At 34.9% G+C, this 25,167-nt stretch overlaps 2 protein-coding genes across 2 annotated transcripts in view; one reads left to right on the top strand and one right to left on the bottom strand.

Moving 5' to 3' along the window:
• Positions 1 to 22,089, bottom strand: part of REDIC1 (regulator of DNA class I crossover intermediates 1) — an 80,602-nt gene extending 58,513 nt beyond the window's left edge. The window contains exon 1 of the mRNA XM_081311442.1: positions 21,827 to 22,089. Within this exon, the coding sequence (XP_081167568.1) occupies positions 21,827 to 21,846 (20 nt within the window). The 5' untranslated portion in view covers positions 21,847 to 22,089. The remainder of the gene's footprint in view (positions 1 to 21,826) is intronic.
• A 216-nt stretch (positions 22,090 to 22,305) lies between these two features.
• ABCD2 (ATP binding cassette subfamily D member 2) overlaps positions 22,306 to 25,167 on the top strand; it is a 60,911-nt gene continuing 58,049 nt past the window's right edge. The window contains exon 1 of the mRNA XM_081309060.1: positions 22,306 to 23,524. Coding sequence (XP_081165186.1) covers positions 22,589 to 23,524 — 936 coding nt within the window. The 5' untranslated portion in view covers positions 22,306 to 22,588. The remainder of the gene's footprint in view (positions 23,525 to 25,167) is intronic.

Below are 25,167 nucleotides of genomic sequence, written 5' to 3'. Positions count from 1 at the left end.
ATTTTGAGTTAACTTTTGTGCATGGCGAGAGAAAGGGATTCAGTTTCATTTTGATGCATATGGATTTCCAGTTTTCCCAGCCCCGTTTGTTGAAGATGCTATCCTTCCTCCATTGCATGCTTTTAGCCCCTTTATCAAATATAAGATAGTTGTAGTTTTGTGGATTGGTTTCTGTGTCCTCTACTCTGTACCATTGGTCCACCCGCCTGTATTGGTACCAGTACCATGCTGTTTTTGTTACTATTGCTCTGTAGTATAGTTTGAAGTCTGATATCGGTATACCGCCTGATTCACACTTCCTGCTTAACATTGTTTTTGCTATTCCGGGTCTTTTATTTTTCCATATGAATTTCATGATTGCTTTCTCTATTTCTAGAAGAAATGCTGTTGGGATTTTGATTGGCATTGCATTGAACTTATAGAGAACTTTTGGTAATATCGCCATTTTGATGATGTTAGTTCTGCCTATCCATGAACAGAGTATATTTTTCCATCTTCTAAGATCTTCTTCAATTTCTCTCTTTAGGGTTCTGTAGTTTTTATTGTATAAGTCTTTCACCTCTTTTGTTAGGTTGATTCCCAAGTATTTTATTTTTTTTTTTTTTTGAGGATATTGTGAATGGAGTAGTTGTCCTCATTTACATTTCAGAGGATTTGTCGCTGATATACAGGAATGCCTTTGATTTATGCGTGTTGATTTTATATCCTGCCACTTTGCTAAATTCATTTATTAGCTCTAATAGTTTCTTTGTAGACCCTTTTGGGTCTGCTAGGTATAGAATCATGTCATCTGCAAATAGTGATAATTTAAGTTCTTCTTTTCCTATTTTTATGCCTTTAATTTCTTTCGTCTGTCGAATTGCTCTGGCCAGTGTTTCGAGAATTATGTTGAACAGAAGTGGTGAGAGAGGGCATCCCTGTCTTGTTCCAGATTTTAGAGGGAATGCCTTCAATTTTCCTCCATTCAGAATGATGCTAGCCTGAGGCTTAGCATAGACTGCTTTTACAATGTTGAGGTATGTTCCTGTTATCCCTAGTTTTTCTAGAGTTTTGAACATAAAGGGATGCTGTACTTTGTTGAATGCTTTTTCTGCGTCTATCGAGATGATCATATGGTTCTTATTTTTAAGTCTATTGATGTGGTGAATAACATTTATTGATTTCCGTATATTGAACCATCCTTGCATCCCAGGGATGACTCCTACTTGATCATGGTGCACAATTTTTTTTATATATTTTTGAATCCGATTCGCCAGAATTTTATTGAGGATTTTTGCATCTAGGTTCATTAGAGATATTGGTCTGTAGTTTTCTTTCTTTGAAGTGTCTTTGTCTGGTTTAGGAATCAGGGTGATGTTGGCCTCGTAGAATGAATTTGGAAGTTCTCCCTCTTTTTCTATTTCCTGAAATAGCTTGAAAAGTATTGGTACTAGTTCCTCTTTAAAGGTTTTGTAAAACTCTGCTGTATACCTATCCGGTCCTAGGCTTTTCTTAGTTGGTAACTTTTGATGGTTTCTTCTATTTCCTCAATTGATATTGGTCTGTTTAGGTTGTCTATATCCTCCTGACTCAATCTGGGCAGATCATATGACTTAAGAAATTTATCGATGCCTTCACTATCTTCTATTTTATTGGAGTATAAGGATTCAAAATAATTTCTGATTATCTTCTGTATTTCTGAAGTGTCTATTGTGATGTTGCCTTTTTCATCCCGTATGTTAGTAATCTGAGTTCTCTCTCTTCTTCTCTTTGTTAGCATGGCTAAGGGTCTGTCGATTTTATTTATTTTTTCAAAGAACCAACTTTTAGTTTTGTCAATTTTTTCAATTGTTTCTTTTGTTTTGATTTCATTAATTTCAGCTCTGATTTTAATTATTTCTTGCCTTCTACTTCTTTTGCTGTTGTTTGCTCTTCTTTTTCTAGGATTTTGAGATGAAGTATGAGATATTTTATTTGTTGGTTTTTTCTTTTTTTAAGGAATGAACTCCAAGCAATGAATTTTCCTCTTAGAACTGCTTTCAATGTGTCCCATAGATTCTGATATGTTGTGTCTGTGTTTTCATTTATCTCTAAGAATTTTTTAATTTCCTCCTTGATGTCTTCTATAACCCATTGATCATTCAGTAACATATTGTTCATTCTCCAAGTGATGCATGATTTTTCCTTCCTTCTTTTATCTTTGATTTTCAGTTTCATTCCATTATGATCAGATAAGATGCATGGTATTATCTCTACTCCTTTATATTGTCTAAGTGTTGCCCTGTGACATAATATATGATCTATTCTTGAGAAGGATCCATGTGCTGATGAGAAAAAAAGTGTAACTGCTTGATATTGGGTGGTATATTCTAAATATGTCAATTAAGTCTAGGTTATTAATTGTGTTATTGAGTTCTATAGTTTCCTTATTCAACTTTTGTTTGGAAGATCTGTCCAGTGGTGAGAGAGGTGTGTTGAAGTCTCCCATGATTATTGGATGGTGGTCTATTAGACTCTTGAACTTGAGAAGAGTTTGCTTGATGAACATAGCTGCACCGTTGTTTGGGGCATATATATTTATGATTGTTATGTCTTGTTGGTGTATGGTTCCCTTGAGCAGTATGTAGTGTCCCTCTTTTTCCCTTTTGATTAACTTTGGCTTGAAATCTATTTTATTTGATATGAGTATGGACACTCCTGCTTGTTTCCGAAGTCCATATGAGTGATATGATTTTTCCCAACCTTTCACCTTCAGTCTATGTATATCTTTTCCTATCAAATGTGTCTCCTGTAGGCAGCATATTGTTGGGTCTTGTTTTGTGATCCATTCTACTAGCCTGTGTCTCTTAATTGGTGAGTTTAAGCCATTAACATTTAAGGTTATTATTGAGATATTGTTTGTTCTTACAGCCATATTTGTTTATTTATGTTACTAAACATGGTTTGTTTTCCTCTTTGATTATTTTCCCCCCTTTACTGTCCTACCTCCCACTGTTTGTTTTCATTGTTATTTTCCATTTCCTCTTCCTGTAATGTTTTGCCAAGGATGTTTTGAAGAGATGGTTTTCTAGCTGCAAATTCTTTTAACTTTTGTTTATCGTGGAAGGTTTTAATTTCATTTTCCATCCTGAAGCTTAATTTCGCTGGATACACGATTCTTGGTTGGAACCCATTTTCTTTCAGTGTTTGAAATATGTTATTCCAGGATCTTCTAGCTTTCAGAGTCTGTGTTGAAAGATCAGCTGTTATCCTGATTGGTTTACCCCTAAATGTAATCTGCTTCCTTTCTCTTGTAGCTTTTAAAATTCTCTCCTTATTCGTATGCTGGGCATCTTCATTATAATGTGTCTAGGTGTGGATCTCTTATGATTTTGCACATTCGGCGTCCTGTAGGCTTCTAGGATTTGGGATTCTGTCTCATTCTTCAAGTCTGGGAAGTTTTCTCGTATTATTTCATTGAATAGATTGCTCATTCCTTTGGTTTGGAGCTCTATACCTTCCTGTATCCCAATGACTCTTAAGTTTGGTCTCTTTATGTTATCCCATATTTCTTGGATGTTCTGCTCATGGTTCCTTAACAGTCTTGCTGAGCTGTCTATGTTCTTTTCAAGTTGAAATACTTTGTCTTCATTGTCTGATGTTCTATCTTCTAAGTGTTCTACTCTGCTGGTAGTATTCTCAATTGAGTTTTTAAGTTGGTTTATTGCTTCCTGAATTTCTAGGATTTCTGTTTGTTTGTTTTTTATTACCTCTATCTCCCTGTATAGTTGATCTTTTGCTTCTTGGATTTGTTTATGTAATTCATTGTCGAAGTGATCTTTCATTGTCTGATTTTGCTGTCTACTGTCTTCCTTGAGACTCGAGATCATCTGAAGCATGTATATCCTGAATTCTTTATCTGACATTCCATCTTCTGCAGCTATTACCTCTTCTAAAGTTGAGTTGACCTGCATTGCTTGTGGTCCTTTCTTTCCTTATCGTTTCATACTGCTCGCGTTTCTTTCTGCTTGGTGAAACTGTTGTGTTTTTGAAATTTTCCCCCTATATATTTATATTGCTCTTGTATAATTGAAAAGTCTCCCTTGCAGGGCGGGCAGCGGCTGTGCTCCTCCTCCAATGGGGGTGATCTGTCTACCACGCTGGCAGACCACTGGGTCTGTTCTGCCAGTCGGTCGCAGGTCTGCCTAACTTGTAGGCGCGGGTGGCGGCTCTGTTCTGCACCTCCTCCAGTTGGTGTGACGTGTCTACCATGCCCGCGGACCCCTGGGCCTGTTCTGCAGGTCGGTCACAGGTCTGCCTACCTTGCAGGCGCGGGCGGTGGCTCTGCTCTGCCCTTACTCCAATTGGGGTGACGTGTCTACCATGCCAGCGGGTCGCTGGGCCTGTTCCGGGTGCGGGATGCGGCTCTGCTCTTCCCCTACTCCAATTGGGGTGACGTGTCTACCATGCCGGCAGGCCGCTGGGCCTGTTCCTCCGGTCGGTCGCAGGTCTGCCTACCTTGTGGGCACGGGCGGCGGCTCTGCTCTGCCCCTAGTCCAAATGGGGTGACGTGTCTGCCGCGCCGGCAGGCCGCTGGGCCTGTTCCGCCGGTTGGTCACAGGCCTGCCTACCTTGCGGGCGCGGGTGGCGGCTCTGCTCTGCCCTTACTCCAATTGGGGTGATGTGACTACCATGCCATCGGGCCGCTGGGCCTGTTCTGGGTGCGAGTGAAGGCTCTGCTGTGCCCCTACTCCCGTTGGGGTGACGTGTCTACCACGCCAGCAGGCCACTGGGCCTGATCCGCCGGTCGGTCGCAGGTCTGCCTACCTTGCAGGCGCAGGTGGCGGCTCTGCTCTGCCCCTCCTCCAATTGGTGTGACATGTCTACCACGCCCGCAGACCGCTGGGCCTGTTCTGCCAGTCGGTCGCAGGTCTGCCTACCTTGCGGGCGCGGGTGGCGGCACTGCTCTGCCCCTACTCCAGTTGGGGTGATGTGACTACCATGCCCACGGGTCGTTGGGCCTGTTCCGGATGCGGGCGGCGGCTCTGCTCTGCCCGACTCCAATTGGGGTGACGTGTCTACCACGCCGGCAGGCCGCTGGCCTGTTCTGCCAGTCGGTCGCAGGTCTGCCTACCTTGCGGGCTCGGGCGGCGGCTCTGCTCGGCCCCTACTGCAGTTGGGGTGAAGTGATACCACGCTGGCGGGTCGCTGGGGCTGTTCCGGGCATGGGCGGCGGCTCTGCTCTGCCCCTCTGGCCTCCACAGTATTCAGCAGGATCCGGACCGAGAAGCAGTTTCTGCGGGTTCTTTAGCCCTGGGCCAGAGCAGTTCCGGGAGCCAGAATTCGGCCGCTCCAGGCTCGGTGTATGTTCTGATAGGAGCAGGCTCCAAGAAGCAGTTTCCGCAGGTTCTTTAGCACTGAGCCTGAGTAATTTGTCTGCGAGACGCAGGCGAATGGCAGCCTGAAATTACCTGTTCTATAGTTGAATCATATATTCATATTTAAAACTTTCAATACTTTCAAGACTCCATTCATATACCAATCTATTAATGAAATCTATCTGTACTTTATAAAATAACTTTTATTAGAGTTTCTCTAATTTTTGTCTTAATAGTTGAAAGATCAGAGATTTAGTGGTAGGAAGAATGGTGAGAATAAGGCTAATCCTTTTTAAACTAATGACTATTTTATCCTGGAAAACATTTTATTTTTTACAGTACTGGAACTTGAACCCAATGGTACTCTACCATTGGTTACAGTCACAGGTTTTTTATTTTTTTATTTGTGAGACAGTCTTAAGTTGCAGAGACTGTCCCTTTATGATCCTTCTGCCTCAGCTTCCCAAGTATCTGGGATTATAGGTGTGTACCATGACACCCAGCCTGGAAAGTGGATTTTTAAAGAAATAGATTACAATCATCTTGTTCAATGAAAGTCTGAATGAACAATATTAGCTATCATTATAGTTATGTACTTTAAAGAAAATCTGTAGGTTTTTTTCATAGAACACTGTACAAGTTATTCATTCTGTGTAGTAGGAATATAAATATTTGCTATTCTTTGCTAAGAAAAAAAAATGAGAGAAGTGTAAAGGGTTAATGGAAAGAAAATTAGGAAAAAAGGGGGGGAGAAAGAAAAAAAGAAACAAAGAGAGATGGAAGGGAACCATACTGACAACAGAACTGTGAACTTCTAACCTTTGATAATCTTTCTAGTAAGAAAACATTTAAAAGAAAATGTTGGGCTGGAGTTATGGCTCAGTGGTAGAACATTTGCCTAGCAAGTGTGAGGCACTGGGGTCAATTCTCAGCACTGCATATAAGTGAATAAAATAAAGATTCATCAACATCTTTAAAAAATAAAATTCTAAAAAAATCCTTAAAAAAAATCCAAGATATGGAGTCAATCTGGGTACCCATCAATAGATGAAATGGTTAAAAAAAATGTGGTGTATGCATACAATGGAGTTTCATTCAGCCATTAAAAGGAACATAATCATGGTATTTTCAGGAAAATGGATGGCATTGAAAGTTATCATGTTAAGGAAAATAAGACAGACACAGAAATACAAGTATCATATTTTGTCTCTCATATGTGGAAACTAAAAAGAAGATGTCTTAAAATAAAAGTCAGACTATTAAAGAAAGGAAAAGGCAGGATGCCTGGGGAAGGGGGGGGCATATATAGTAAGACAGTAGTAGTAAGGCAGGTATATATGAACAAAGCATGATATATACATGTATGGAAATATTGCAGTGAAACTCATTAATCTGTATAATTAATATGAATCAATAATTATAATAAAAATTTTAAAACAATAAGAAATTTGCCAAAGAATTGTTATAAACAGAACTAACCCATAAATTTTCATGGTGCATACAGGCAGTATTGAAGCTACATCAGAAATTAAATACTATAGGTATTATATTAATACTGTACATTATCTGTCTTAAATTGCTCTTTTGTGTTTTTTGTATGGTTTTACTTTTTTTTAGTTCCCTAATTAGTTTATATTCCTAGGGGCATGATGCCATGCAAAAGAAACTGTTTCAGAATGTTAACATCTTATAATAATATGTTCAGCAATTAAAATTAGAAAATATAAAGAAAATTAAAAGAGCAATAAATAACTAGCAGATGAAAAATATTCTACGCTTTGAATTACAGTGTAATTAATATTAAACTAAAACATCAACATCTAACAGTATTAGCTAGGGGACTAATTAAGATTCAAGGCAGTTATTAGCCTAGAAAAAGTACTTGGCAGGTTTATCTGATGTGTTAGGAATAGTAATGATAAATGTCAAAATGCTATGGCTTTTAAATACTTTTCTCTTACAAGATAAAAGTTTTAAAAGATGTCTGAATTACAAGAGGAAAGATATTGAGGGAAAAAATTGTAAAACCAATAAAGCAGAAATCTATATAATACTCAGAAGAGAGAACCTAATTAAAACAAGTTCTCAGAGACTTATTAAATCAAGAAAAAAACTGAATATATTCATAGTTCTATTAGGAATGTTTCTAAAATTTGGAAATATTCATGGACTATTATACACACTTTCATCAAATTTAATTAACTAGTATTTAGATGCAACCTGGCTTCTCATTTTATAGCTAAAATCTTGGTAAGTTTTCCACACAAACATTCCTGGTAGTCTTACAGGTAATAAGACTTTAATAAGCAACATTATAAATATAAAAAATAATAATTTCCTACAAACATACTTTATGTAAATCTTTAAATACTGAAAGAAATCAGGGTAGGCAATGAAAGTAGATCATCCTAAGGCTTATGGTTAAGTTTCAAGAACAGTAAGATTCATTTGTTCCTATTTAAAGGATGTGTCTCACAGCCAGAATTCTATGTATTGAACTATTAAAATTTTAATATTTCTATGTATTGAGCTATTAAAATATTAATATTATGTTGTCAAATTTCTAAAATATTCTATAGGAAAACAATTTTTAAAAATGTTTATAAAAATTAAAATTACATATACAGATATGTATGTATATATGTCTAGATATCTACATATATTTCTACATATCTGTATCTGTAGATATCTCTATGGAGATACATAAAGAGCTATCTCAATAGATAAAGCACTCGCACTCGTTCTCTCTCTCTCTCTCTCTCTCTCTCTCTCTCTCTATCTCCAGGAACATTAAAATAAAAATTTCTTTTTTTATTAGTTCTTTTTAGTTATATATAATATTATGATTAATTATACAAGTATGGAATATAATTTGCTATACTTCAGTCCCCAATATTTCCCTTTTCCCTCCCTGTTCTCCTTGTTCTGTCTACTCTACTGGTCTTTCTGCTATTCCTGTATAGTTTTATTTTTGTTTTTGTTGTTTCAATTAGTGCTTTGTGGATGTACATTCACTGTGATATAGTCATATGTATACACAGGAAAGTTAGGTCAGAGTCCACCATTCTTCCCTTTTTCTGTTCCTCCTCCCTCACCCTCAATCCCCTTTCTCTACACCACCTGAGTTTTCATATAAAATATTTTAGAGGTTTGACAGCATAAAACTAATATTTTAATACTTTAATCTCAGTGAAGTATTTAATCTTTCCTATTTACATGGAATCTCCCACCCCCACTATTCTTTATTTTTCTCCCTTATTTTGCTGCAGCTTCTGTATATATATATATATATATATTTTTTTTTTTTTTTTTAATCAACCTTTAACTTTCTGGGTCTGGCTCATTTCACTTATCATGATGGTCTCCAGTTTCATCCATTTACCAGAAAATGTCATAATTTTATTCTTCTTTTTTGGATGAGTAATACACCTTTGGGTGGAAGTAACACATTTTCTTTATCCATTCATCTGTTGGTGGGTACCTAGGTTAGTTTCATAGCTTTGTTATTGTGAATAGTGCTGCTATAAACATTGATGTGGTTGTACTCCTGTAGTATACTGATGTTAGACCTTTGAATATATACAAAGGAGTAGGTTAGCTGGGTCATACGGTGGTTCCATTCCTAATATTTTGAGAAATCTTCAGACCGCTTTCAAGAGTGGTTGCACCATTGCAGTCCCATCAACAGTGTATGAGTGTACCTTTTGCCTAATATCCTCACAACACAAAATATTCTTTATATCAACTGTCAGAAGGCTAAACAAAAAAACATGAGCAGGAAAATTATTTCTTGAATTCATGTAATTAATTACTTAAGCTAAATTTGTCTCTAATACTTTGTTACTAATGGTTTTCAGAATAAAGTGCTTTTTCAATATGAATTTATTATACTTAAATTCTCTTCACAAAACTTTCCACAGTAGTCTTTAAAATTATATTTGGTTAATAAATTTAAAACTATTAAATACTCAATCAACAATTCCACATGAACTATATTATTTTTAATTGAGAAAATGCTCTCCTTATAGTTGCTGAAGTACCTGGTAAGGACAGAGCAAATTTTGTCAAATGGAAAACAGTGTCAATTTTTTTTAATTTTTTTAAACTGATAGAAAAAAAAACATAAGAATATATTTACAGGATACCATGTGATGTGTTGATACATGTATATATTATATATGTTTAAATCATGTTAAACATAGCCATCTCCTCATTTATCATTTCTTTATGGTAAAAAACATTAAAAATAATTTCTTCTAGTTTTTTGACATTTAAAATATATAATTATTATCTACAGTCACTCTACTGTGCAACAGCACACCAGAACCTTTTATAAACATAACTTAACACTTATTGATAACCTTTCCCACCTCCTACTTTGTTTTCATTTAGCCAAACATTTTCATATGTACATCTTTTCCAAACCATTTAAAGTAACTTCCTTATTTTTAAAAACAAAATTAACAAATAAATATAAGTTTTAAATATTTCTTCAAATTTAGATGGTATAAAACTGAGATTTTCCAGTTTAATTCATATTTAATTGAATATGTGAAATATAAAATTAACCAATTAAAAATATGTATTTAATCAAAAAGGTTTTTCTAACAGTCACAATATTTCAATACAAATCTGAATTCCAAAAATAAAGTTTCAAAATTACATTTTGTACAGGATAAACCTTTAAAATTTTATTTTCTAAAAGCTTAAAACACTGAAATATTTGGTCATTCCAATTATACAATACTCTGAATAAATATTCCCACTAGTTTTTTAAAAAAATTGCCATCAAAATTTAGATGACTTGTTTATCAAAATATTCAATAACTACATAGGACCCACAGATTGATATATAAAGTAATTCTTTAGACTCAAACGTGTGACATCTAATAAAAGTAACCAAAAAAGTTAACAATAAAATACCAAAGCATTCTTTTTTTCATACAGCATCAATTTTGTCTCAAAAATAATGTAGTTCAATTTATTATACTGTATATATAAAATAACTTGGAACTTTTGACAACTGCAGCATTTATTAGATAAAATACCTTGCTTCTTTGGCTGCAGCTATGTGATTAATATATGTAAACACAAATAATTCAAAGTATATCTCAATTACACAGGTTGAATAATTGAGTAAGAACCCTGTTTTACTCATAAATCTATGATCCATCATATTTATATTCATATTATGATTCAGGAATCATTTTATCTTTATCATTCATGTTTATGGAATTCACTTTATGAAACTTTATGCAATTCATAATTGTATTCACAATAATATCAGATGTATTATCTTTGACAAAATGAGCTTCTAAGAATTTCTCTTTGATTCATGAATTAAATAAAATAATTATTGGAATTATTTTCTGTGTGGTATCTGGTGACACTCATGGAAAACTGGCATCATTCGACTGCTTATGAAGTTCTGCTAGTAAATCTACACATTTATAGTCATTACTTGCCTTTTTGAATACACACAAGAAAATTTAAAATTAAGAAGTCATTCAATCTAAATGAAAAGTCATATTTCACAGAGTACTAGGTAAATGCTCCTTTTGCAGCTAAATGTTAAGTTAATGTCTACTGGTATCTCCTCAAAATAATTACTAAATCTGAAAGCAAATACTGATATTTTTTCAGTACATTTATGTCTTCATATTTTTATGTGGTCATCAATATAACTATGGGGGATGCTGGATATTGATAAACATTTTGTGCACAAGTTATAGGTTCACTGATTTCCTTGAAAAGCGAAATATCCATGCTTACTATTTCACTAAGCATTAAGTTTTCCTTTATTTGAGCTCCCTGTTGCCAAAAAATTGTTACAAAAGCATTATCAAACAGATGATAAAACAGTTGTTGACAAAGCTATTCTAGCAATAGCATTCTTTCAATTCAATAACATGCTTTCTGACAGGACTAGCTTCTATATTTCACATATATTTCATTAACTCCTAATTTAAAATTCCCCTTATTTCAGAGAGCTGTACAAATCCCTTAGACCTTAACTTGCAATGTTATAATGGCTAGATACAACAAGTGGACAGCAGAGACAACCCAAATAAATACTTTTTCCACACTACCCAGCAAGTTTTGTCTCTAACTACTCATGTCCCAGCACAATTTCTTTTGTCAGAAAGTACCTTTCATGCTGTCTTGAAAAGGAACTCTTATTATTTCATTTGGAGAGTATAAAATAAAGACCTGGATTACCACTGGATTTCAGATTTAACCAGGTTAAAATGAGAACTGTCTTCATTGCACATATGGCCCACACACAAATAGAACTACGGCGGAGATTTTAAAAATGATATTCACTGAATTTTGATGGTTCATTTTAATGGGACTATTAACAATAGTTTATATGTAGTTTAAAAAACTCTAAGACAAATCCTAAATTAAGTATGACCCTAGGACAACACACAAACCTTGACTGTCAAACTGGGATGATATTCATTAAAACCTGAGTAATATCCACATTTAAAAGATGAGTAAAGAGAGATATAAACACAAAGGCTAATTTCCTGAAAAGCCGATTAAGCTTAAGTTTCAGGACCATTTACCTGAATGTACCTCTTCCAAGGCTCTGTATCTATATTCATTCTCCTTAGAGGGCTCACCTACAACCTGGATCCATTGTTGTATAGAGAGGTTTAATAATCAAACCAAATTTTCAAAGCCTGTAATCCCTACAAAGTGAACTAGAATTTGTGTTGATTGTATTTGAAGAATATATAGTTATACCCAAAATTTTTTTGAATAGTATTAATTTTCTTTTCTAACAGAATCCTAACTGATACCACTATCATGGAGTCTCCTCAGCTATATCCCAATCTATATAATATGAACACTACAAATAGTCATAAAATATCATTTACATTGATTAATTCTGAATTTATATGGCTCCTCAATAACAGAAAAATTGCAACTTCTTTGGTTTTCAAACTCACTATCAAGCACTCACATACATTTTAAAATTTTAATCTTATCTCCAAGTACTTATGCAGTTTTATTTCTCCCTCTCCATCTGAACTTTCATATTTAATTCTGATTAGTCAAAACCACAGCTAAAACTATCATATGTTCACATTACCTATTTATAATATCATATATTTGGGCCTCTGATCTTAAACATTTTCAAACTTAAGATGATATTTTACTCCCTTGATAAACTATGAAACTCTCAGAATGTGACTATATTTTAGTAGCTTTGTACTCCCATGAGGCATAGTGCTTGCTATACAGCATCTAGTTTTTTTGCTTGATGAACTAGATCTAAGCCTGTATCCATAAATGGTAGCCTCTCCCTTACCTCAATACCAACAGATCTTCACCTGTGCCTTTTATTGACATTGGTTGTAGTCTTTGACTAAAATTATAAAAATAAATCTCTTTAATTAAAAAAATTCTTATACTAAGCCAGACATAGTGGTGTATGTGTATAATTCCAGCAACTTGGGAAGCGGATGCAGGAGAATTACAAATTCAAAGCCAGCATCAACAAATCAGTGAGACTCCATCTCAGAATTTTAAAAAGGGCTGGGATGTTGCTCATGGCAAAGCACCCATGTGTTCAATCCCTAGTATCCTTCTCCGAAATTCTTACATTTAATTTGAGTACTGTATTTATAGATCTATAGTCAATCTAACTCTGAATAGCATTTTCTGGCCCCAAAAGTGCTTCCATCTTTACAGTGTCCTTTCTTGCTACCACCTTCATGCCCAGCTAGGAATCTGGTGAAACAAGTCATTGATTAATAAAGAAAAGAATTTTTTAAAAAAAACCAATGCTTTTATATGTCCTCTTTCAAATTTGTACATTCATCCAATCAGCAAACAAAGTTTCAGCAGTGACTTCTAGCAGTAAAAAACAAACAAAAGAGTTCTAGGTCAATGATTCCCAGACAAGTAATTTTCAAAAAATTATATTTAATTGATGGAAATGACACAGAATTGATATTTTAAATTTATCAAGGAAGGGTTTTAAAAGGGAAGTGTGTATTTTAATATATTAAAAGGTCAAAAAATATATAACTTTAGGAAAAAAAACAGTCCATTAAATAAAAAACCTGACATTATGGCTAATTAGTGAGTTCTGGTGACAGTAGCTTGGGAATCACTATCATACACATGTCAATTAGTCTCTGCTTAGACCAACTTTCTTATACTTAATGAGACTTTGGTTTGAAACGAAACATTATGATATTTTGAAAAGATATCAAAGACTACAATATTAAAGCCAACCAAGTAAACAATTAAAAAAGGAAAATAAGGGAAATACACTTCTTCCCCAGTTACCAGCTCTTTCCCTCATAAAAAGACATTTTATGTGTGACTAATAAAACACTTATATTGGAGATCAGGTAAAGGTCAAATGCCAGTTTGTTTTATATTAGAATAGTTGTAAAGACCTTTGCAACTGTAAAATTGTAAAGATGCTCCTATCAAATGATTCTGCAATTAAACAGTATATCAAGTTTTTGTAATATAAAACAAGAACACTCTGGTTCAGATAAGATATGTAATCAGGTTGCTACTCCCAAAACATAAGTTTGTTGTAGCCTATTTCATTCATTTACTTGACACAAAATATTCATATCCCCTATTTAAATGTCTTAATACAGACCCACCTATCTGCCAAATAACTTTTTCAAGTTCTTTAATATTATACCTTCCCTTCCAATTCATCTCTTCTAAGCCTCCTCTGAAGACTAGTTCTCCAAGCTGATCATTTATTTATGCAGACCCATCTATCTGCCAAATAATTTTTTCAAGTTCTTTAATATTATACCTCCCCTTCCAATTTGTCTCTTCTAAGCCTCCTCCGCAAACTAGTTCTCCAAGTTGATCATTTGTTTACCTCACCTTCTTTTTGACTTTAAGAACCTGCATTTCATTGCATCTTTGAATGCTTAGCTTCTGTGCTATCCAATACTGCTTATTGTAACTTTCTGTTTCTTTGCTCTTGAAATATCCACAGCCCTTTATTTGTGCCACTTTTTACAATACTTTTTTTTAAGCATAGCAGTTAAGCACATTGGGCTCATATCCTAACTCTACTATTGACTAGCTGACTGACTCTAGGGAAGTCACCTAATATTAACTGAGCTTCAGTTTCCCCATCAGTAAAATGAGGATAACATTCCTATTTTCCTCATAAGATTCTGGTAAGGATATAATAAGCTAAATACAGTGCTTGTTGCCTATTACAGTGATTTGTCGAATTCAAATCTCAACATTCTATCATAAGATACTTTTTGTGGAACCAGAATGGTATATTTTTATTTTATGCATTTCCCTGTTCAAGTTAATGCCCTAAACAAGTAGGCATGCAAAAATATAATTGTTGAATTAATTAATTCTGGATGTCTTGGAGTTGTTCTGAAGGAGCTTTGTAATTGTTCGCTAGTTACTTTTCTGTATTTTAACTCTCTAACAATTCTCAACCTTTTCAACCAAAATCACCCCTAAAAATGGGGGAGAATAAATAGGTATTCCAAGATAGTATAGGATAAGGATTTAAATTCCTATTTATTAGACGCTCCAATCAGCTGCTAGTGATTACGAAAAGCATTATCTCAGATTGAGGCCTTTTAGGTGATTAGAGTGCCAAATTCAACTAATCTCATCTACTCTTGCCTACTCTGAGAGTAGAAAGTGGAAACACTCATTTTTTCATAATCAACATGTGGCTTCATCTGAAGAAGCCCAGCTCCCTCACAAGGAAACTTTATTTAAAACTGCATAGTTTATCTTAATATTTTCTAAGAGTTTTAATTTTACTCTATAATGTATTCCATGTTTGTTTACATTTAAAGACAGGTTTTCCCCAGTCTCTGAGTAAAAAGAATATTCCAAAGCAGATGTAACCATGCATATTTAGTCTGTTGTTTCTTAAGTCCCAGTTCCTAATTCCTTCAGGTGCAGCAGTACAGTCATTTTGAAAAACACAATTCTAGACTACATTTCCTGCAATATACTGCCTTTGAATCCTCCCAATGGCAATTAAAATACTACTCTCAGAACAACCAGAAAAATTTATTATATAAAACAATAATAGCATCATTCTATTAGTGCTTAAAGTCTTTGTAATATGATTTCATATAATCTTTTATTTTTACTTTTCTTTTGTAGTTGTAGATGGACAGCATGCCTTCATTTTATTTGTTTATTTTTATGTGGTGCTGAGGATTGAACCCAGTGCCTCACACACATGAGGCAAGCATTCTGCCTCTGAGCTGCAGTGCCAACCCTAAACAAGTAGGCATGCAAAAATATATTTGTTGAATTAATTAATTCTGGATGTCTTGGAGTTGTTCTGAAGGAACAACAACAATATAATCTTAATATTCATTTTAAAGAATATCAAATTTAAAACATCACTTTATCATCATGTATAACTAAATCCTGTTGAAGCCTATAGGTGAATTTTCACTTTTTTTCCAAAGGGCAAGTGTTCTTTTAGAACACTAGCCAGAAATAATCCTGGTAAATTTCTAAAACACAATGCTAACACATTCTACAGGATAAACACTCAAGCTAAAGTTACTTGGTGAACATAAAAGCATCTTTTCTCTTATAATTTTTTTTGTGAAATTTAATATATTCTAACCATATCACCACTGTCCTGGGTCTACCTATGATTTTTTAAAAAGGTACACAGTAGCTGTTTCAATTGACACACTTTTCATCAACATTTTTGATCAAACAAAGTTATAGACCTACATGATTTCCACCCTAAGGGACTTTGAGGTCAATGGCAATGTAATAAGTAGGTCACATAAAACTAAATTGTCAACCTATCATGTTTTATGTGATTAATCCTAAATGAGAACTGTAAACTCTCTTGTAAGTTATTCAAATAAAAGGTGGTGACAGTATTTACCTTTAAAAAATAAATTATAATTGGAAAATATGGTGATATTGATGCTCTGCCTTGGATTTAGGGCAACTGAGATCAGACTGTCTTGTGATACTTTCCAAATTCATACAAAGACTGTGTATCAACCTATAAAATCCACCTCTCAAGAGAGAAATAGGTAGAGGCAGAAGGTAGGGTTCAGGGGCCTCATAACAGGATAAGCATGAAGGATATCAAGAAAGGGAGGAAGTATAGCAGGGACCCTCGCCCCTAGCAGGCCCCACAAGTGATGCCTTCAGGAAGTTAGCAGAGAGAAGCTGAGTTAGTTGCTTTTGTTTTAGGAACAGGGACTTGAAGCAACAGCCTCCATCCTGGCATGTAAAGCAATTAAAAGACCCACTCCTACCAGGTTGTTTCCAGCTAAGGTTGTGACCCTTCTACAGCGGCCTAAGAAAAAGGCATCACTAAGGTATAAATGTCCAGGTACACGATGACTATAGTATCTAACTCTACCAGCGCAACTTACCGGGATCCCCCAACCCAATTCATCACTGCAAATCTGCCTTACGAGAGGTACACTGAGCTCCTTAAGGCTGGAGCTCGGACCAGTAACTCTAGGCCAACCCACAGGTTCAGGGTGGGTCTCCCTAACACCAGCCTGGGGCCCAACTTCCCGACAGTCAATGCGCACCTGAGAGACCTTCTGGTCCCAATCCCTACAGCCCCTGCGGCTTCTTCAGTGCACCTCTTCCGGTGGAAGTGGGGTCCTGTTAGGCCACAAGGGAATCCATCGGAGAGCAATACAGTGGCCACCCAACTCAGCCTGAATAACAAGACTGACATCGGTTTTAACTGCTCACCTTAGGCAAACCTAAGTAAATGAAAATATCTGATGGTGGCCGCAGGGTTGGCGTTTCATACCGTCTCCACCATAATTTATCTAGTTCCTTATTGGCCTCTGCTGTCTTTATCAAGTCCGAGACCAGATTCAGGAAATAAAACGACGTGGTTAACAATATCTAAACACCCCCCCCAAAATGATGTTTTCTGTTCTGATTTGTTATTCCACACCCAAATCCTTTATATATTTCTAATGCACAGTTTTAATATTTAATAAAAAGTTATCAGAAACATTGCACTCTAGTAATATACTATTTTACATTTTGTGAGTGTTGGGTTTTTAAAAGAGCTTGATCACAAATTAATTTAGCTATGAAGGACCAAAGACTTTAAATTTCTTATTAAGAAGGAAAAAAATTCCCAAAACAGAAATTGGATTTTGCTGTTCATTCTGTATTGTTTGTATAGTCTTCACAAAACACATACCTTACAAACTGTTCTATAACATTTTGCTTTGAAATTAAATATCTTATCCCAAATAAATGCACAAAGAATTTTTTCAGTTGCCATGATGCTTTTTTTCCAGGGTGTAACCTGTAGAAGATCTCATGATGTAATACATTTTCTGTTAAGTAGTAGGGAAATAGTACCTGGAATTGTATTATGTCTCAGAATAGACATCTTGTTTAATAATGTAAATCCTGACTTTTATAACAAAAACTCACCAAAGTATATCTCTGACTGACTAGATCAGATGAATTCAACATTTCAGAGAAGTACTCCTCTGCACAGAGTGGCTGTTGGTTTTCAGGAACTAAACCCTACACTCAAGGCAGGAACAATAGTCGTGTATATCTGCCTTTCGTACTTTTAGCATTCTAAACTTGTTGACTAAATTAATTAGAAGGGGAAATAATTTTCTAAAGGAAATATGACTTGCTTCTGTCCTTCCTTTTCTTTCTTTCTTTTTTTTCCTTTTATTGTTTGTGAAAGGACATAAAGGGGAAATTGTCTAATTTTTTGAGAGGAGTAAAGAACTGAGAGCTGGAATGAACCATCTCTTCTCCCTCTAGAGTTACTGCTTTCCTCCCAGTCACAAAGAGGCAGTAGAAATGGTAAATTAGGCTAGAGAAAGATTAATCTATGGGATACATGTTCAGATAGCTATTTACTGAGTTTTTCTTTAAGCAAAAGACATTTCTTTAGGAACAAGGTATTAGGTAGTTGTGTGTAATAGCTGAAATATTGACTGAAGATCTCATCTGCAATGTTGTTTATGCCTCCACGATAGATAATAAGCATCAAACACTGTACTATTTTAGGGTCAGTAAAGCAATTAGGTAATCTCTTGGATCAGGAATCAGTTCAATAAAACAATGTAGTACAGATCAAATACTATTCAGCATTTGTTGTGAAAGAAATTCATTCAAAATTATTAAAACTTAGACAGTTTATCCTTACCTATTTATAAAAATTACTTTCTGGTGATTTGCAATGTAAAATATAATTCATATATAATCTATATAATATATGCATTTATGTTGTTTTGCTTATTACCAAAAAAATTCTGAGGTTTTACAATTTATAAAATGTGTGTATGTATATTTATTTATTTATTTCCTAATAAATATTATTCTATATATACATGTAAAATCTAATCCTACTCTTGGATGGATATTGGTAATGGCCCTGAGAATATTATATTATAAGCAGAGTAGTAATTTGAGAATCATTGCTTTAAATATTTTTAGAATTCATTTCAAGCTCTTTTTCTAAGATTATTTCCCAAGGAATTTTTAATATTTTCCCATATAAAAATACATAAAGTTGAGAAGCTTGAGTGGAAATTAAACTTAATATGTTTAATACAATAACAAGGGATTTTTTTACTTCTTTTTTTCTCCTAGTTTGGAATTCAAACCTAAGTAACATTCTCTTTGCTTTAATTCATACTGCCAGTATAAAAAAAAAAAGATAAAAGAATCACTCTAACCATCTTAACTTTTTAAAGTCCTATTCACTAATGGTGGGAATACATTGAGAAATGCATCTTAGATGGTGTTGTCATCATGCAAATATCACAGAGTGCATTTACACAAAACTAGATGGTGTAGGTAGATCACTTTGTGTGACCTCTTGAGCCACATTAAACCTGATATGCATGAGGCTGCACATGAGGCCTGAAATGCATGAGGTATAATAATATGGCACATGGCTTTCCAACAAACATTATTTTATAATTAGAAAGAGTACACTCTAATTATAAAAAGTATAGTATAATAAATATATAAGCCAGTAACATAATCATTTATTATCACTATCAACTGTTATGTACTGTACATAATTATATGTGCTATATTTTTATCTGACTGGCTGCACAATAGGTTTGTTTAAAATTGCATTGCCATAAACAGGTGAGTAATGCATTGCATTGTTCTGTGACATTACAAAGGCTATGATGTCCCTTGGTTATAGGAGTATTTCAACTCCATTAGGATCGTATGGGACCACTGTTGTATATCTGGTCCAATGTTGACCAAAACTTTATTATGTGGAGCAGGACTATATTTCCTCCTCTGATGCCTATATCGTTTCTTCTCATCTTGAATCCTTCCTTTGCTTTATCTGAAGCCTTAAACCTAATCTCAGATCTTAGGCTCTGACCTTTGGAGTAGTGTAGAAAGAACAGTAGGGGTGAAATTTACATTATTATAGATAGATCTGTACTTAAGGAGCTCAATATCAAGTTAAAACTCACATTGACCTCCACAGTTGTACAAAGGGCCTCTCAACCTTCTTTGTACCGTAATTCTTGTAACTAAATTTTTATCTTGGTCTCTTTCCTCATATTTGATTCTCCATTCAGCAAATTCTCACTCCAGGCCTTCAGAGCTTGTTTATGTACCCCAGGCTCATTATTAGTTGGTAAACTGACCTACCTACAACTAAGAGCTGTCCTGCTTGGATCTTCAGTGTTCTTTGCTTCTGGATTCCCACTCCGCTCCTTCTCCCCCATATGGCTGCCCCTGGTGGTTTGCCAGTGATGTAAGCCACTTGTCTTGACTGCCAGCTGTTGTCTAACCCAGTCATCCTTCTGTGTACCTGTTCTGCCTGACTAAACATCCTGCCATCACCCCCAGATAGATTTACCCTGGCCTCCAACCTGTCATAGTTAACCCTTCTGTGTTTAGCTCTCAGGAGATGAACATAAATTACTAAAATTTAAAAATATAAGGCAGTCTTATTTTGTGTACACCAAAAGCATGATCTGAGAGAGAATAGATTTTGACAGTAACCACTATGGCCCTTTGATCTTTATATACAGGTTTAGAAATTCTTAACAGAATGATCGAGTGTGCTGATAATATCAAATATATTCATATGAAGGTTGTATGAAACTGTCATTCATACATTAATAAATTTGCTGAATTTAAAGTAAACAAATGAAAATATATGTAATGAGTCTTGGAATTAATATAATCATATAACAAAGAGATTTAAAAATCTGAGAATATTGTTACTTATAAAAATGAGCATAGTTCATTATAAACTGAGATATGAAGGTCATTTAACATCGAGACAGGTTTTATATTCTAGAACAGAAATTTTCAAAATTTTATCAAGGCAAGACAGTAAATATTTTAGTCTCTGTTGAATCCATTCAACTCTGCCACTATGGCTTAAAAGAAGATGGTAAATGAATATGACTGTGTTCCAATAAAACTTCATTGTGGATATGGAAATAAAAATTTCATATAATTTTATCATCACAAAAATATTCTTTTTTTTGGTATATTTTCAACCATTTAAAATATAAAATCGTTCAGTGGTAAAGCACTCACCTAGCACTTGTGAGGCACTGGGTTTGATCCCCGGAACCATATAAAAATAAATAAACAAAATAAAAGTATCATGTCCATCTACAACTAAAAATATTTGGGGCTAGGGCTGTAGCTGAGTAGCAGAGCACTTGCTTAGCATGTAAAATATAAAATCATTCTTAGCTTACTGGTCATATAAAAATAAGTACCAGACTGAAATTGGCCCACTGATCATAATTTGCCAAGCTCTGTTCTAGCTTAAATGTCTGTCTTCCCAAGCTTTCAGTTGAAAGTGTCTATGTTGTGAGTGAGATGTAGAGGGGCAAAAAATTACTTTCTGGCATTAAAATATACACTTAGCCTCCCCCACCTCAAAAAAAATGTACTTTGGTTTTTTTAAATTGTGCAAAACCTTGCTTGACTATTGAGAAGTTTATATCCTCTATATCCTCCTTTAGGATGTGAAGAATTTTTTTAGACACTCTTGATTTTTATCAAATAATCAAATGGAAATAAGAAGTAGCCAGAATATTACCTCTAAGTCTAAAGAGATCAACACAACGAAAACTTACAAAAAACACCAATTCTTGAAAAGTGAAGTAAGATCCTACAGAAGCTTTTTCTATTACCCAATTCCAGTTGGATTCACAAATGAAATTTGATTATAGCAATAAATTTTGATTATAAAGCTACATATATCCAAGTGAAAACACAAGGGAGTGGTAGAAATGAGACGTTAATCTCATTTAATAGTCATCTTGTAAATAAATAAGAGTGCATCTGATTTCCCTTGTTAAAAATAACAGTTATGGAGCAGGAAGATTTTTATTATATGACAAGTAAACATAGATCTGGAGTGGGAAAAAAAGAAGATCTAGAAGTATAAGAAAGAATTATTTTCTGTAATACAGAAGACTTTCCCCTCTATTTATTTACAAGGAACACCCTCAATTACAACTTACCTGTTAGGTTCTGGGACCATTCATGAAATCACAGACAAAAACCAAACCCCACTTCAGATCAAAACACAGACCCAAGTATTTGCATTTGATACTTTGTTTTTACCAGTGCCCCTTCACTTTCTTCTTTTCATATTAATTAGATATTGATCATCTTATCCCTCCTCCATGGTTAGTTTCCCTTGTCTCGTTTTGTGAGTCTTTCTGCTTTCTCTTCCCCTTATGGTATCTAAAAAAGAAAAGAAAAGAGAAGAAGAAAAAAAAAAAAAAAACCTTAAAGAAGAACTGTATATCCTGAAACTTCTGCGGGTTTCTAAATGACACTGAGCATGCTCAGTAGCTAGGGCAGGTTTTGTTCGCGGGTAGCTGGCCTGATTCGACCTCTCCAAAAATAGACGTTTAACCCTCGCTGAACTGTTTAAAGATGTAATTCGTCTTGCTCTCTCCTCCTTTTCAAGGTTCCAAAGAGAAGCTGCGAGGATTCCAAGGTCCCACCGCCTTCACAGCCAATGAGGAGCCTGGGAGGGAGGAGCTTCGTGCAGCTAGAGCTTCTGAGGGAATCATCCCCTGTAGATGCTGTGGAGTCTGAGCTCTGCTGTGTGTGTCACAGACGAACAAAATAACAAAATAAAATAAAACAGTGAAGGAAAAACGCTACAGACTAAGTGATGCTGTAGGACTTTCTGAAACATCTACTGGGGGTGCCTGTGGAGTATGATCTTTTAAAAAGAATTCTTTTTGGAGCCGGTTTGGGTAACTGGGAAAATGATACATATGCTCAATGCAGCAGCTGATCGAATGAAATGGACCAGATCGGGTGCTGCTAAGAGGGCTGCCTGCCTGGTGGCTGCAGCATATGCACTGAAAACCCTCTATCCCGTCATTGGCAAGCGTTTAAAGCAATCTGGCCACGGGAGGAAAAAAGAAGCTTACCCCGCTGCAGAGAACAGAGAAATACTGCATTGCACCGAGACCATTTGTAAAAAACCTTCGCCTGGAGTGAATGCAGATTTTTTCAAACAGCTACTAGAACTTCGGAAAATTCTCTTTCCCAAACTTGTGACCACTGAAACAGGGTGGCTCTGCCTCCACTCGGTGGCTCTAATCTCAAGAACCTTTCTATCTATTTATGTGGCTGGTCTGGATGGAAAAATCGTGAAAAGCATTGTGGAAAAGAAGCCTCGGACTTTCATCCTCAAATTAATCAAGTGGCTTATGATTGCCATTCCTGCCACCTTTGTCAACAGTGCAATAAGGTACCTGGAGTGCAAATTGGCTTTGGCTTTCAGAACTCGACTAGTAGACCATGCCTATGAAACCTATTTTACAAATCAGACTTATTATAAGGTGATCAATATGGATGGGAGGCTGGCAAACCCTGACCAGTCTCTTACTGAGGATATTATGATGTTCTCCCAATCTGTGGCTCACTTGTATTCCAACCTGACCAAACCTATTTTAGATGTAATCCTGACCTCCTATACACTCATCCAGACTGCTAAGTCCAGAGGAGCAAGCCCAATTGGACCCACCCTGTTAGCAGGACTTGTGGTGTATGCCACTGCTAAAGTGTTGAAGGCTTGCTCTCCCAAATTTGGTAAATTGGTAGCTGAAGAAGCTCATAGGAAAGGCTATTTGCGGTATGTGCACTCCAGAATTATAGCCAATGTGGAAGAAATTGCTTTTTACAGAGGACATAAGGTAAGATAAAAATTAAGGTGATGAGTGAAATGTGAGACTGTTCAATCAGCCACTGCAGTGCCACACCATCTGTTGTATATTTGACTGATGACTGTTGGACCCACTTTCTTAACCTTTTTGATTTCTGTGATTGCTAAACTTAAATTACAATATATACTTCATTATCTTTTAAAATGGCAGGCTGTTAAAGAATTATAAAGTGCAAACTTTTTAAAAGTTTGATGAGAATAAAATTTCAACATTTAAGAAACAGCCTACATATCATTTCAGTCACACAAATATCTCAAAAACACGTTCTTAAAACTTAAACCCTAACTTGGTAGGTGACCTTAAAGTATGTGAAAAAAATACATATTTGGAAACTAAGAGTAAATACCTTTCCATTGAGGTGGAAAATTTAGAATGGTTTATTTTATTGTCATTCCTTTGTTGCTTAAGAGGGGGAAAACTCCACATTTCATTTGGAAGACAATTTTAATAATTTTGCATGTCGGATCAATTTTGGAGCATCCTAAGAAATACAGAAGAGTTTCTTATAAAGTAATATTTCTATTATGTTTAGTTTATGTTCAGCACATAGTTTGACTCAAATTAAAAGAGTCAGTGAAATTAAATTTTGTCTATTTTGAAAAAAAAATAACCATTAGGAAACAAATAGAAAAAAAGAAGTTCCAGAATATTTTTAAATATTTAAGATTTTCAACATTAAGTAAATCCTTAAAACAATTAGCCAGATTGCACAGATCTCTAATGCATGGGAGTGACTTCAGATGTTAAATATGACATATTTTAAAAATGATGCATCTGAAATCTTAATACAGATGGCTTGGCAAATGAAATAATGAGGTATTCTAAGTTGAAGATATTTTAATTATTAAGGAGGATTATTTAGCTTTTAAAACATCAGAAATTATCAAAAATTTTAAATAGCAGAACCAATTTAAAGAAAAAATTTTGTAACAAATTTAGGACCTTTACTCCCACTTGAAAATTGGCCCCATATGTTATATTGATCATGTTGATTTGTTCTTCTTCCTGAAACATTGAACACAATGATGTATATTATAGTGTGCTGTATGATGTATATTATAGTGTGCTATATGGTTCTTGCATAAAAGTCAAAATCCAGTAAATTGAGTCAGTTAAAGGTGGAGTTTATAAATGTATGTCATTTATTTATTTTTAGAATATGGTTCTAATATTGTTTATCTGTGTCTTACAAATATAATTTTAACAGCTTAAAGTTTGAAATCATAATGATAAATCATTTTTGTGGGGACACACACACACATACACACACATTTGAGGAGGGGGATTGCTGCAGATTGAGCCTAGGGCCTCATCCATACTAGGCAAGTGCTCTACTACTGAATACACCCCCAGCCCAGTTATATGTATTTTACACTTAATATTATATTCATTGAATAGCATAAAATTTTTAAATAGTCCCAAGTATAACCCAAACTAAATAATAATGACTAATTGTAATATTAATCTGTATTTCTTGGTTGTTAAGGCCCATAGATAATGCTATACTAAGTAAACCAAAATAATAATAAGTGCTTATCATTAAAGACAGCCCTCAAGCACATATGGTATTTATTTTCATAAATATGTTAGATGAATTCTTATTTTTTTTCTCT

Source organism: Spermophilus citellus, assembly GCF_964194105.1.
Source record: "Spermophilus citellus genome assembly, chromosome: 10".
NCBI classification, from domain to species: domain Eukaryota; kingdom Metazoa; phylum Chordata; class Mammalia; order Rodentia; family Sciuridae; genus Spermophilus; species Spermophilus citellus.
Note: the sequence above shows the minus strand (reverse complement) of the source record. Positions and strands in the feature narration are given on the sequence as shown.